The 12,168-nt window shown below is 43.8% G+C and overlaps 1 protein-coding gene across 1 annotated transcript in view; it reads right to left on the bottom strand.

The window, feature by feature from the left end:
* LOC148021262 (microtubule-associated protein TORTIFOLIA1-like) overlaps positions 1-10,654 on the bottom strand; it is a 42,530-nt gene extending 31,876 nt beyond the window's left edge. Inside the window, exon 1 of the mRNA XM_087699122.1 lies at positions 9,306-10,654. Within this exon, the coding sequence (XP_087555248.1) occupies positions 9,306-10,019 (714 nt within the window). The 5' untranslated portion in view covers positions 10,020-10,654. The remainder of the gene's footprint in view (positions 1-9,305) is intronic.
* Between the last annotated feature and the right edge of the window lie 1,514 nt (positions 10,655-12,168).

Raw genomic sequence — 12,168 nt, 5'->3', positions numbered from 1 at the left:
GTGGAGCCGCTGGCTCCCACCTCTTTGAGTCGCTCGTCATGCTCCAAGACAAGCGGGGAAAGCTCCTCCCATAGGAGTGTCTCACGGGTCCTCGAAGTGATGAGGCTGGTATAGAAGACATCATAACGGGGTGATGGCAGCTGAGTCAACAGAATCATCGCCATATCCTCAGACGATATCAGACGACCAAGAGAGGCTAACTCGCCTCGCATATCCTCCATCTTCGTGATATGCTCCTTCATGGAAGGAGAATCATCAAGACTGAGCATCCGCAACTTCTTCTCCAAGGAAATCTTGTGGGCAAATGTCTTGTGCTGATACAAAGACGCAAGCTTCTTCCACACTTCCGCCGCGGTCTGTAACCTGTGAACATGTACAAGAACGGAATCATGGAGACTCATAAAAAGAAAGGAACGGGCTCGAGAGTTGAGCCTATCCCATAAGGCTGCACGGTCCATAGAGGTGCCATCGGACGAATCCGCGGGGGGACGGTCGATGGGTGAAGAAACAAGCTCCCAAAGGTCAAATGTATCGAGGATGCAAGCCACCTTGCATGACCAGAGGGAGTAGTTGGAACCATCCAACTTATCTTCCTTCGGAAAGGAAGGGAGAATCGGCACCTGAATAGAGGGAATCAAGGAAGGCATCCGCACATCTGAAGCAGTCTTCACGGAAGAAACCTTCGCGGTAGATGGAACCCTCTGAGATGCATGGACTGAAGAAGGACGAGTGCGAGGAGGTTCTTCCCGACGTCAAACCTCATGATAATCCCGCCTCCGCTCAGAGGAATGATGAGAAAGAAGTTCATCCTCTGAGTCATCAAAGCCTGAAAACTGGTAAGACATCTTCCAATCTGCAAAATACCAAAGAAAGTTGTGCCGATGTTGAAATATGACCAGCAATGTGGTCACCAACCACCAAGACGCAGGCTGAGAATGCCTACAAACACCTGGATCTGCAAAACGCAAAGATAACTGATGACGATCACCAGAAAAGAGACCACCAGCACCAGGAAACAGCCAGGAAAGGAGTCGCCAGCAGGAAATGTGCCGCCTGGAGTGGAAGCGACCAGCAGAATAGCAAAACGCAGCCTGTAGATGAGTCGCCCAGCAGGAGGGACAGCCTGGTGGAAAACAAAGGGTTGTTGCGTCGCTGGATGACGTGGCAGCCTCTGTAGACAGCGTGGACAGAAAACGCAGGCTGAAGAGCCTCCAGAAGAAGTCGCCTGGCAGTTGTTGATCAGATGGCAGCAGCAGTAAGGTATCTCACTCCTGAGGGTATGTCCTCCGTGCTCTCAATCAGGCGATGATACCATGTGAGAGTGCGCAACGGAAGAAGAACACGAACACAGAGGAGAGGAGAGAGAAAGCAGGGAATGAAGGAAGAAAGTCTGCACTGACTGAGATGAATGCTGAATACACTGAAATGGACAGAGCAGTCCCTGCACGCAACCCGGAGCGTCAGTGAGGGCACCAGAACAGACTGGAAGCAATGGCAGTACCAATGCCGGAGACAGTGCTGAACCTGCAGAATACAATGCTGGAATGACTGGGGGGGCTGCTATATATAGCCCCCAGGCCAGTAAACTGGCCGACCTGCCAAATCTGGCCGACCTGGCCAGATTTGGCCGACCAGCCAGATCTGGCCGACTTTGGCCAGATCTGGCCGACCTGCCCAGTAAACTGGGCCGACTGCACAATAACAGCGCAGTATGGGCTGTGTGACTCCCAAAGGCTGCAGACTGACAAGAACAGCCACTAAAAGACTGACAGAGCTCCTCTGTCTCCTGTCAAACTCTGACAGGAGCTCACAACCACGAGATGACAGACTGAGAATGATAAAGAGCAGGCTAACAATGCCATGTGTCACAATTTGGGCACAAATTCCCAAAAAGAGAGAGAGAGAGAGAGAGAGCATTAAAAAAAACGTAAAAGCAAAAGAGACAAATCTAAGAGTGAAGTTTTGAGGGACTGAGGGCAGATTGATGCAAGTACATCAGCTATGGAGAGTACTTCGTCGTCTCTGACTCACGTACGGAGGTAAGGCTTGCTCACTTTGGTTAGCTCTCTCTCTATTCTCACAAGGAAAGCTCTACATGATGGGTTGATCCCATCGAAGGTACAGTTTTGTGTTTTCTTTGCACTTCTGCTGAGGCAAGAGCCCCGCTGTCCAAGTTCAGGAGCAACTATTGGCTTCTCCAATGCAAGAACTAAAGAAAATGATGACCATGCCACATAAGAACAGGATTCTTCTGCTCTGATTTAGTGCTATTTGTGGGGCTGTTTTACTGTTGGAATGATGCCAAGGTAAAGGGGATGTTGTTCTGGATATGTTGGACAATAAGAACAGAAAATACAAAGTTCGGCAGACTGCAATTCTGCACATGAATCATTGAGTTATGGTCACAGAAAATGCTTTTCTAAAAGGGATGTTTTGGATATGCTAGACAGTAAGAACAGTAAATACAGAGTTCTGCAGACTGAAATTCTGCACATGAATCATTGAGATATGGTCTCAGAAAATGCTTTCCTGAAAGGAATGTTGTTCTGGATATGTTGGACAGTAAGAACAATAAATACAGAGTTTTGCAGACTGCAATTCTGCACATGAATCATTGAGTTATGGTCACAAAAAATGCTTTCCTAAAAGGGATGTTGTTCTAGTCATGATGTACTGTCCTTATGCAATTGGGATTTACTCAGATAAGATGAAAACCAACTGTTCACGAGTTATGTATTTTGGAACATTTCATTTTTGTAACTTTCCATAAAGAAATACCGAGAGGGGCACCGATCTTCGAAGCCAATCTGGTGTTGAGAGAGGGAGTGAGGTCTCTATTTGTGTGTGTGTGTGTGTGACAAAAGACTAGGTATCAATTGAAGGAACTACTAATTTATCTGAGTCATAGACCAGTTACACCATCCATTGTGAATTGGGGCAACATTTGGCCAGTTGGTGGTTTCATTTATGCAATTCCTAGGTGAAAATCAAGGGACGATTGGCCCAAATTGCTTGTTGATTATACATACAACAAGGACCTTTTGGATTATCCATTAACAAATAAAGTTAAAGAAATACCAAAAGAACCTTGGCCAAATTTGAGCCGCTTTGGGGCCAACCGAGTGTCTATCGTCCAAGATTATTAAGGGTAAATTGTGCATTTTATTTATATTTACTTGTTGATTGATGTAATTAAATGCTTAACCAAGGAATTACCACCCTTTCCAAGAAGGAAGGCTAGTTTCATTAGAGGATGACTAATCTCTAACACCCCTCTCAAATCCTAGATGCGGCATAAGGCTCACAAATCTGAAGTGTTGTCAAAGAAGAAGCTAATGAAACGCCTTCATAAACAAATCTACAAGATTATCCTTCGTCTTGTAGTAAACCACATCAATGGTCTCATCCAAGATCTTTTCCTAAATGAAATGGTACTAGATCTCAATATGCTTCGACCTAGCATGAAACAATGGCTTCCGTGCCAAAGCAATGCAACTCTCATTGTCCCAATTAAGTGTCATAAGACCTATCTGAGGACAGCCAAGCTCTCCTAGTAACCTCCAAAGCCATACCATCTCACATGTGATAGAAGATGCCGCTATATACTCCCCCTCTGTGAAAGAAAGAGCAATAGTGGCTACTTCGTGCTACTCCACGAGATAACACCTACACCCAAAGTAAAACAATAACCTGTCGTGGACCTTTGATGGTCAACATCTCCAACCAAATTTAAATCCCTCCAACTTGTAAGAACCAAGGGGAATCTCCGGCCAAATCTAAATCAAGGGTCTCCCTTAGAAAACCGCAAAATCCTCATAGCAGCCTGCCAATGTATCATCTTGGGTTTACTCATGAACCGGACCAATAGACCTAAAGGAAAGCACAAATCAACCCGAGTATTGAGAAGCCAAATCAAGGACCCAATCAACAGCCAATACCAAGTGGCAACCACCACCGGAGGCTTTGCATGGGCCATAGCCTTCTAGTTTGGATCCATGGGATAGAAAAGCACAAACCAACACGAGTATTAAGAAGCCAAATCACGGACCCAATCAATTGCCTGTAGCACATAGCATTCACCGTTGAAAGATTTGCATGGACCGTAGCCTTCCAATTCAGATCCATAGGAGGAGAAACCGCCTTACATCCCTCCATCTCAAACGTGGCCAAAAGCTCTTGCGTCGGCTACTGCTTGGAGATAAAAACCCCCCTTGGAGTCTGGTACATGTCATGGCCTAAAAAGAAATGAAGAAGGCCCATATCCGTCATCTCAAACCATAGTGACGCGGCTATTGGTCCTCGTTTTGTTCTTTTGGTAGGTTATAGCACCTTTCAATAGCTCCTCGCTATCATCTCCCAATTAGTTCAAAGGCTTCACTCACCCATCCCCGACTAGAGTTTTCTAGAGTGATCATTTAAGGCCTCTTCGTTTCCATTGATGAATGGTGGCCTCCCACTGGATTAAGTTTTTATTTGAAAAGGGGGTCTTGCTCCTTGGCCGACATTCTTTGTCAACAAACGAGATGAGCAATGGCACTCTCCCTACCATCCTCAAATTTGTTTCATCTCTTTCGGCCTTTCTCCACGTCCAGAATCTAAGAGAGGGTATTAGCAGACATGCATCTTGTATAATCATCACCTACCTATGACCCTTATTCTAAGTCAAACGATGACATTAGAGCTCTAACATTGTAATCGTCTATCAATTTATGTTTTTTAGGCACTTTCGACAGAGGGTGCGTCAATACATTTCTTTTTTGGCATTGTACACTATCTTGGGCACCCACATTTTGGCCTTGGCCATTTGTATACCAATTGTGGCCCTAGTTTGCCTATTCACAGGCAACCTACCTCCTCATTCATTCATCCATTGTGATCATTCAGCCAACCCTCCTCATTCTCTCTCATCCCCTTGCTACTGTCTAGCACCCACACTAATACTCAATGCTACCTATTGGGGCTAACCAAGACAACCTTGAACCTTTAAACTATTGCCATCAATATGTTCCTTCTCTCTTACGTTGATTCAACCTCCTCTACATATTCACTTTCCTTTCCATTGCGAACTCACAAAATGAAGTACTGGAGCAAAAGAACAAGACTATGGTGAAGATGATGAGAACTACACTAAAGCATTGAAAGGTGCCATGCAATCTTTGGGCAAAGCCTATAGTAAGAACCATATATATCCTTAATAAATCCCAAGTATCCAAATGACAAGGACTACACTAAAGCAAAAAAAGGTGCCACAAGTTCTTTGGGTAGAGGCCATAACGACAACTATATATCCTTAATAAATCCTTGACATCCATAATTCCAAGCATGGTACCTTTTAAGACATATTATGGTATTAATCCTAATGTGCCTTCTTTCAAGATCTTTGATTGAGCCATGCACATTCACATCTGAAGGAAGGAGGGAGGAAAGATAGATTGAAGGCTACATGACAAGTGTTTGTGGCTACAATTCCAAGCCAATGGGATACCATCTCTATGATCCAGAGACTTAGGACATCCATACCAACAAAGACGTATGTTTTATAGAGACTCCAACCTCATAGCCAAAGGGGGTGAAGCACCCCATTCTTTGAGATCCAAGCAACAAGTGATCACCACAACCACTTGGCTAGGCAAATCATTTCTCTTTCTACCAACTATGTGCACATTTAAATTGCCGCAATCTTCTCCGTCTTCAACAAGGACTATTGGCTGCATACTCCATCTGTCTCCCTCACAATCACACGTGTAACATCATTATTCAGCCTGATCCTATGCCCCCACTAACGCATTGGGCTGCATACAAGGATTGATCAGTCCTCACTGTATTCAGCTTTCTTCTTTGTTCATTGCAAATCATTTTTCTTTTCTTGCTTCCTCTTCTCCTCTCCTTTTCCCTCAGTGTTCGTGATTCTCTTCCATTGCGCACTCTCACATGGTATCACTGCCTACATGAGGACACAAAGTTTCCAACCAAAGATGAGACCACACTATTGCTGAAAAGTCAAATTTCAGCGTGCTTTTCACTCCTGTAAATGCAAATCTTGTGTGTTTGCAAGCCACGTTCAACAAAGGTGGGACATCCATGACTCTTCTTTTGCAAGCTTTGTTGAGTTTTCCTCTGTTCAAGCTCTCCTACAGCAAAATGCAGTTGATTTTGTGTGTTTTGCAAGTTGTACAAAGATGTCTTATCGCCAATTCCAAGACTTTGATGACTCAAATTTGGAGTCTATTCATACTCCCTCTAAGAGATGGTGTGATCATCATGAAGATCGGAGGTCCCAACCCCATTCTAAACAAGAACCCTCTCTTGCTAGGTCACAAAGATCACAAAACCCATCTCCCCCCTCTCTTCATGTCTCCACAAGGCCCATCCTTCTGGTGCTAGGATGTCTATGATGGCATTGCCAGTGCAAGTGCTTGCTTCTTCTCTGGGAGGAGCTTGCTCCATTTGTCTTGCAACATAACGAGCATCTTAAAGAGGTAGCCATTGGATCCAACTCCACAAAATCATTTAGTACAAGTACAAGTAGAGGGAAGGAGGAGGAGAAAACAAAGGCCAAGCCCAAGAAAGAGAAACAAGAGTATTCTTCAAGCTCTAACACAAATTCAAAGAAGCCTAGATGCCCACACTAAGGGAAGGAAACACACCCCGAGAAAAAATATTGAAAAAAGCACCCTCACTTTCGTCCAAGAGCAAAGTATGAAGCTAAATCATCTAAGCGTTCCTCTATATCTACATCAGTTGTTACCCATGAGTCTATGTTCCTTCATATCCATGTATCGAAGAAAACTTCTTCAATGGTTGCTTCATCTTTTGAGAGATCCTAACTTATTGACAATGGTGCTTCATGACATATGACTCCATGAGGAGATTTGCTATAGGATCTTCACCCATCTAAGGGTCTTATCACTGTTGGTGACATTTACTTATTGCCTATTAGTTATGTTGGCACTTTAGCGTTATTGCCAAACCATTTCTCGAGCTTCATTTTCAAAAATCCAACATATTCTAGACTTGGGCTTTCCACTCCTCTCTTTATGACCTTGATAGACTTGGTACTTGGGTTGTCTTCACCAAAAAGGCTATGTTTATTGAGGATTCTTTTTCAAAAGCTATTTTAACGATAAGTTGGTAGGAGAGTGGGCTCTACAAGCTCCATTCCCCTTCTCTTATGCAAGGTCATTTGAGGCAGTTGTCTATTGCTACAACCATTCTCGCTTGTGCACCATCTATTCCATAGGTTCCTTTCCATGCCCCACCCCCTCCTACAATAGTTTCCTCATACCCCCCACCCCTTTTAGAGGGAGACGATCTCAATGATGCAACTGTGGATTCCCAACCCTTAGTGTTTCAGAGGGGTGGTTCCTAGGATCATGAGGAGCTTCTTCATCAATAGACTTTATCAACAATGGTACTCTTCCTATCACTCTCAAATCCACATTTACTTCAACTTTCATGCACATCCAAGATCTAAGAGGCAGTGTTAGCAATCATGTTTGTCATACATTGTTATTTCTTACCTATGAGCCTCAATCTGAATCAGTCAAGGACATTAGGAGCTTTGGCATGTCTATCATGTGTTTTGACAAAGGAGGCAGCTCATTCTAGAGCATGCATTTCTTCTCTCAATCAATTTAGGTGTGTACCCACTCTACATTCCTTCGATTAGTCAAACATTTCAAAACCTATGTTGCCCTCCCAATCAATTTCCAGCCCCTACCAATTTGCAACTACTTCAAGTCCACCACATTAACATTTGCACAAATCCTTATTGCAATTGGACTACATATTTTGCAATCGACCCAGTCAAGGACAAGTTGTTAGCATTTGCACAAATCCTTATTGCAATTGGACTACATATTGCAATCAGCCCAATCAAGGGCAAGTTGACCAATTTTGGAGATTTTAAGCTATTTATAGCTGCCACACTTGGTTGGGCAAATCATTCTTCTTTCTAGCATGTATATGCACATTAAAATTGCTACATTATTTTCTATCTCCAAGAAGGATTGTTGGCTTCACAGTCCCTCTCCATCTCTGACACCATCATAGGAGCCATCATCATTATTCAACGTGATCCAGTGCCCTCATTGATGCCTTGGGTTACATGCAAGGATTGTTCAATCCTCTTTGTATTTAACTCTCTTCTTTGTTCAACGCACATCATTCTTCTCTTCCTGCTTTCTCTTCTCCTTTCCACTTCTCTCTCCTCTTCCATTGCGCACTCTCATACCAAGTTCATAAGAGTGGAACTACCTCAATGTCTCTATTTTGTTTGTTTGAACTCATACTATCAAGCATTGGTAGTTTCATTATCATAGGCCATTAGGTTGCTTCCATTGGTTGTAAATCGTATGCTATATTATGATAAGATGAGTTCATGTTTGTAATATAGATGCTTCATACTGGGCGTGTTTGGCCAAAATTCTCCACGTATTAGGACCAAGACACCAAAATCCAAAAAGATCACACCTACGCTATGCCAAATAGAGGTGTGGAAACAAGTCACGACCACACAAAGTGAGCTTCTATGTAGAGCATAAAAGGTATGAATTAGCTTGGGCATAATTGCTTGTGAAGAGTAACATTAGAGATGATTGTACAAAAACAAAATAATCTTCTTTATTTGCTACCAATAAGCTTTTCCTACTTACGTGTATAAGTTGTCAACTCACAATTGACCATCATTGAGTTGTTCAAACAGCCACTAGCCAACTCAACCTACACAATAGGCATATTTGAGAAGTGGAAACAACTCACAAACACAAATTTGGCTTCTATTTGAGAAATAACAGATATACATTCGCCTAGGCATAGTTTCTTTGTAAGAGTAAACATCAAACATGATTGTTGAGAAGCCATACAATCTTCTCCAAACATTGCCTACACTTTTCCTTACGCAAGTAAGCTACCTGTAGTTTTTCCGTCATATATAGGTCCCTAGACATAATAATAGTTGTAATCTCACAAGCAATCAGGATTGTAGCGGTTCAAACAGTGACTAGCCAAATCAACATTCGTGATAGATAACTTGTCCTTTTGGTGGTCGAATACACTTCAGAAGCGCTGATCAACCTCTTTTAGAAAGTCACAACATTGTCAACAGCATTATCTGTGATCCGAGTCCAGCTTGTACATTATACATTTAAACCTTCATTCAAGGCTTTTACGACTAATTTGCCACTATGTGATGATCCTTTCGACCAATAATGTATTAAAAATAAACGGCACCTCAGCTTCGATAAAATGCGATAAGCACCTAAGAGATCAGATGCAGTGCAAAATCGAAAGAGCTTTGCACTGACCTGTGACAAACTTCCCATAACCGCAAGCAATGCTGGTCTTGCAAGGAAATTGGGGTTACTCATAAACTTGCAGATTCTGGGACACAATCGGGCCATGGCACCGAGTGGAGGAGTTTTAGCACTTTCAATAACTCGGGCCAGGCACATTGCAGCACCTGTTTGCACGCTCTTGTTTTGCTCGCTCAGGGCATCAAATAAAGGCTTGGAGAATGTTGTCAGGTTCAATGTACCACTAGCTTGTGCTCCATTTTCTTGGCCACTCGTAGGAGAAGAGGATAGCATCCTAGCCGATAGAATCCCCATCACATCGACACAAGCATCCCGCACACTGCTGTCTGGATCTCTAAGCCGGCGCATGATGCTGGCTATGATCTTCGAGAGGTGAGGAATGAGCAGATCTCCATGGAGTAACGCAAGGGATCCAAAGAGCCTGACACATTCCTTCTTTACTACGCTTTTCTGCTGCATATCTGAATCGTAGAGGCAGGAGAGGCAAACAGATACGCAATCAGGAGAAAGCGTCTCCATGATCTTGTCTAACTCCTCCACAGCAATCTGCTGCGTGTCCCGGTCCGCAAGCTTGCCAAGCGCTGTGAGGATGCGATGCTTAAGCTCCATGAGCACATGCTGTGGCGTCGGATTACCTGCTTTGGCACCTGAGAGGCCCGGGCGAGGCTTGACCAAGCGAGCGGAAGGAGGCGGAGCTTGAGTCATCACCGCGCCTGAGAAGACAAGGCCAGGATCGGGCTTGGGAGTGGAGGGAGCCAGGATTAACGATTGAGGAGACAAATGGTAATTGTAATTGAACCGCTGAACCAACCAGTAAGATCAACTGAGGCACATTGCATTGAATCAGAGCCGCTCCATCATCGTGACAGAGCTAAGAGCTAGGGTTAGGGTTGGGGCAAGAGCTGAGAGCTGAACCTGAGAATGTCGGTGAGAGGGAGCGACAGGAACTTGAAACGGCAACAGAAGGCGAGGGGATAAGATCGGGAATGTCAGCCCCTGCTGCAAGGACTAAGAAGCTGGGTAGGGAGATGGCAAAGATGAAGGAAGGAAGGACGGAAGGAATGAAGGACAGTTGGATGGATGGAAGGAAACGGAGAGAACAGGGAGATGAGAGCGAAGAGAGTTCGCTTCGCGAGGAGAGGGAGGTGAGATGGTGGGGTGGCGCAGGCCGGATCAGGCGGTTGAGATTAGGGAGGGTGAAATGTGCCCCTGCGCCATAGCTGCGAGTGAGTAAGAGCTCGACAGTAAGATGAATAAAATGGGAACGTAGAAGAGAGAGAGAGAGACCACTACGACGACAACACACGCGAAGAGGACGACGTTTGTCTGTTTGATGCCACATACTGCTGTAAAGCTGCCCGGCGGTGGTTTCGCCTATAGAGCTCTTCCCTTGAAACCGCCGGTTTTGCCCCTTAAACCACTTTTGGTTCTTGCAACTATTTAAATCCTCTGTCGTAATAATAATAATCATTAAGATTTGAGATTAAGATAGGCCTCCAACCTTATTTATCACTCGGGGTCGTTAAGCCTGGTTACACACCAAGCCATGAACATACACAAGGAGATGGAGGGATTGGTTGGTGGGCTTTCACATGATGCATGGACAACTTGAGCTTTCGAGAGCGCATTCAATGTTCCCCCCTCCCACATTTTCATCAATTCTAGGCGGGGAACTCCCCCCACTAGTTGGATCAAGGTCAAAGACCAAATTTGAGGAGACATAACCAACCAAGATAAAACCAAAAAATTTAACCTTACCTATTGGCAAAAGAGAGCTGGCCTCGTTGCATCTGAGATGCAACCACTCAATGCAGTTCCAATTCTAAATAGACACTAACAATGTCCGATGAGCCATTAGCTCTGAAGAAGGAGATGAAACAACATCCTCATGATGCTACACAAGCTAATAAGAAAAGCTACAAGAAAGAGAAAGTAGAGTCATCAAAGGCACACACGCAGCAACTCAAGGTAGTTGCTAGCCCATCTAAGAGCTTGAAGTCTCCCAAGTCCACGAAACCTTCCTCATCTAAGAAAAAACAAGAAATCCAGCAACATGAGCCTAGTGTAGCTACCCAATCAAGGAGTTAGATCCCCAAAAGGCACCCAAGGATACTGCCACAAACCAACAATCCCTCTATGAGTTTGTAAAGAAGGCTGTAGTTGGAGAGCCCAAGCAATCACCTCCTTGTGACAAAGAGACAAAGCTTCTAGGTTCCAGCAATCAAGAAAGACCCAATGAGGAGATGGTAAAAATATCAATTCTGGAGAAATAACAATTGACCCCAATTGCTAGTTCAGTCAAGCCATCAAAGTCTCTTGATTCAAAACCTTCATCACAAAACATGAAAAAACATGTGCAACAGAAAGTAACCAAAAATATCGCCAAAGGCAAATACAAAACCAATGAGCCCAAGAATACATCTGAACTATCCAAGGATCCAACAATGTAGTTGTTTTCAACTACTAGCACAATTCAATTAAGCCCCTTGACATTGTAGTTACTTCTTCCAAATCCAAACACTCGCAACCTTTGACTATGCAACTAGGACAATCAACTTTGCCTAAAACAAACCCATAATGCCTCAACAAAGTAGGATGCAAACTCCAAATTCAAAAGTGCAATTGACCCAATTCTAGTTCTAAGATGTTCTTCTTGCCCAAAGCCTCCAACAAATCTAAAACCTAATGAAAAGTAAAAATCTATTATGGAAATGGCAAAAGGAAAGGCACAAAATGAGAACCAACCAATGAGATGGAGAGCCTCAAACAAATCGATTAAAAAGTGACATTAGTTGCCAATATTGTTGTTCATGTGGACTTAGGAGCATTAGTTGATGAGCATTAAGAATTCCTC

The sequence above is a fragment of the Lygodium microphyllum genome, chromosome 18 (assembly GCF_053477565.2).
Source record: "Lygodium microphyllum isolate KBCC chromosome 18, Lygodium_microphyllum_v1.1.10, whole genome shotgun sequence".
NCBI lineage: Eukaryota > Viridiplantae > Streptophyta > Polypodiopsida > Schizaeales > Lygodiaceae > Lygodium > Lygodium microphyllum.
Note: the sequence above shows the minus strand (reverse complement) of the source record. Positions and strands in the feature narration are given on the sequence as shown.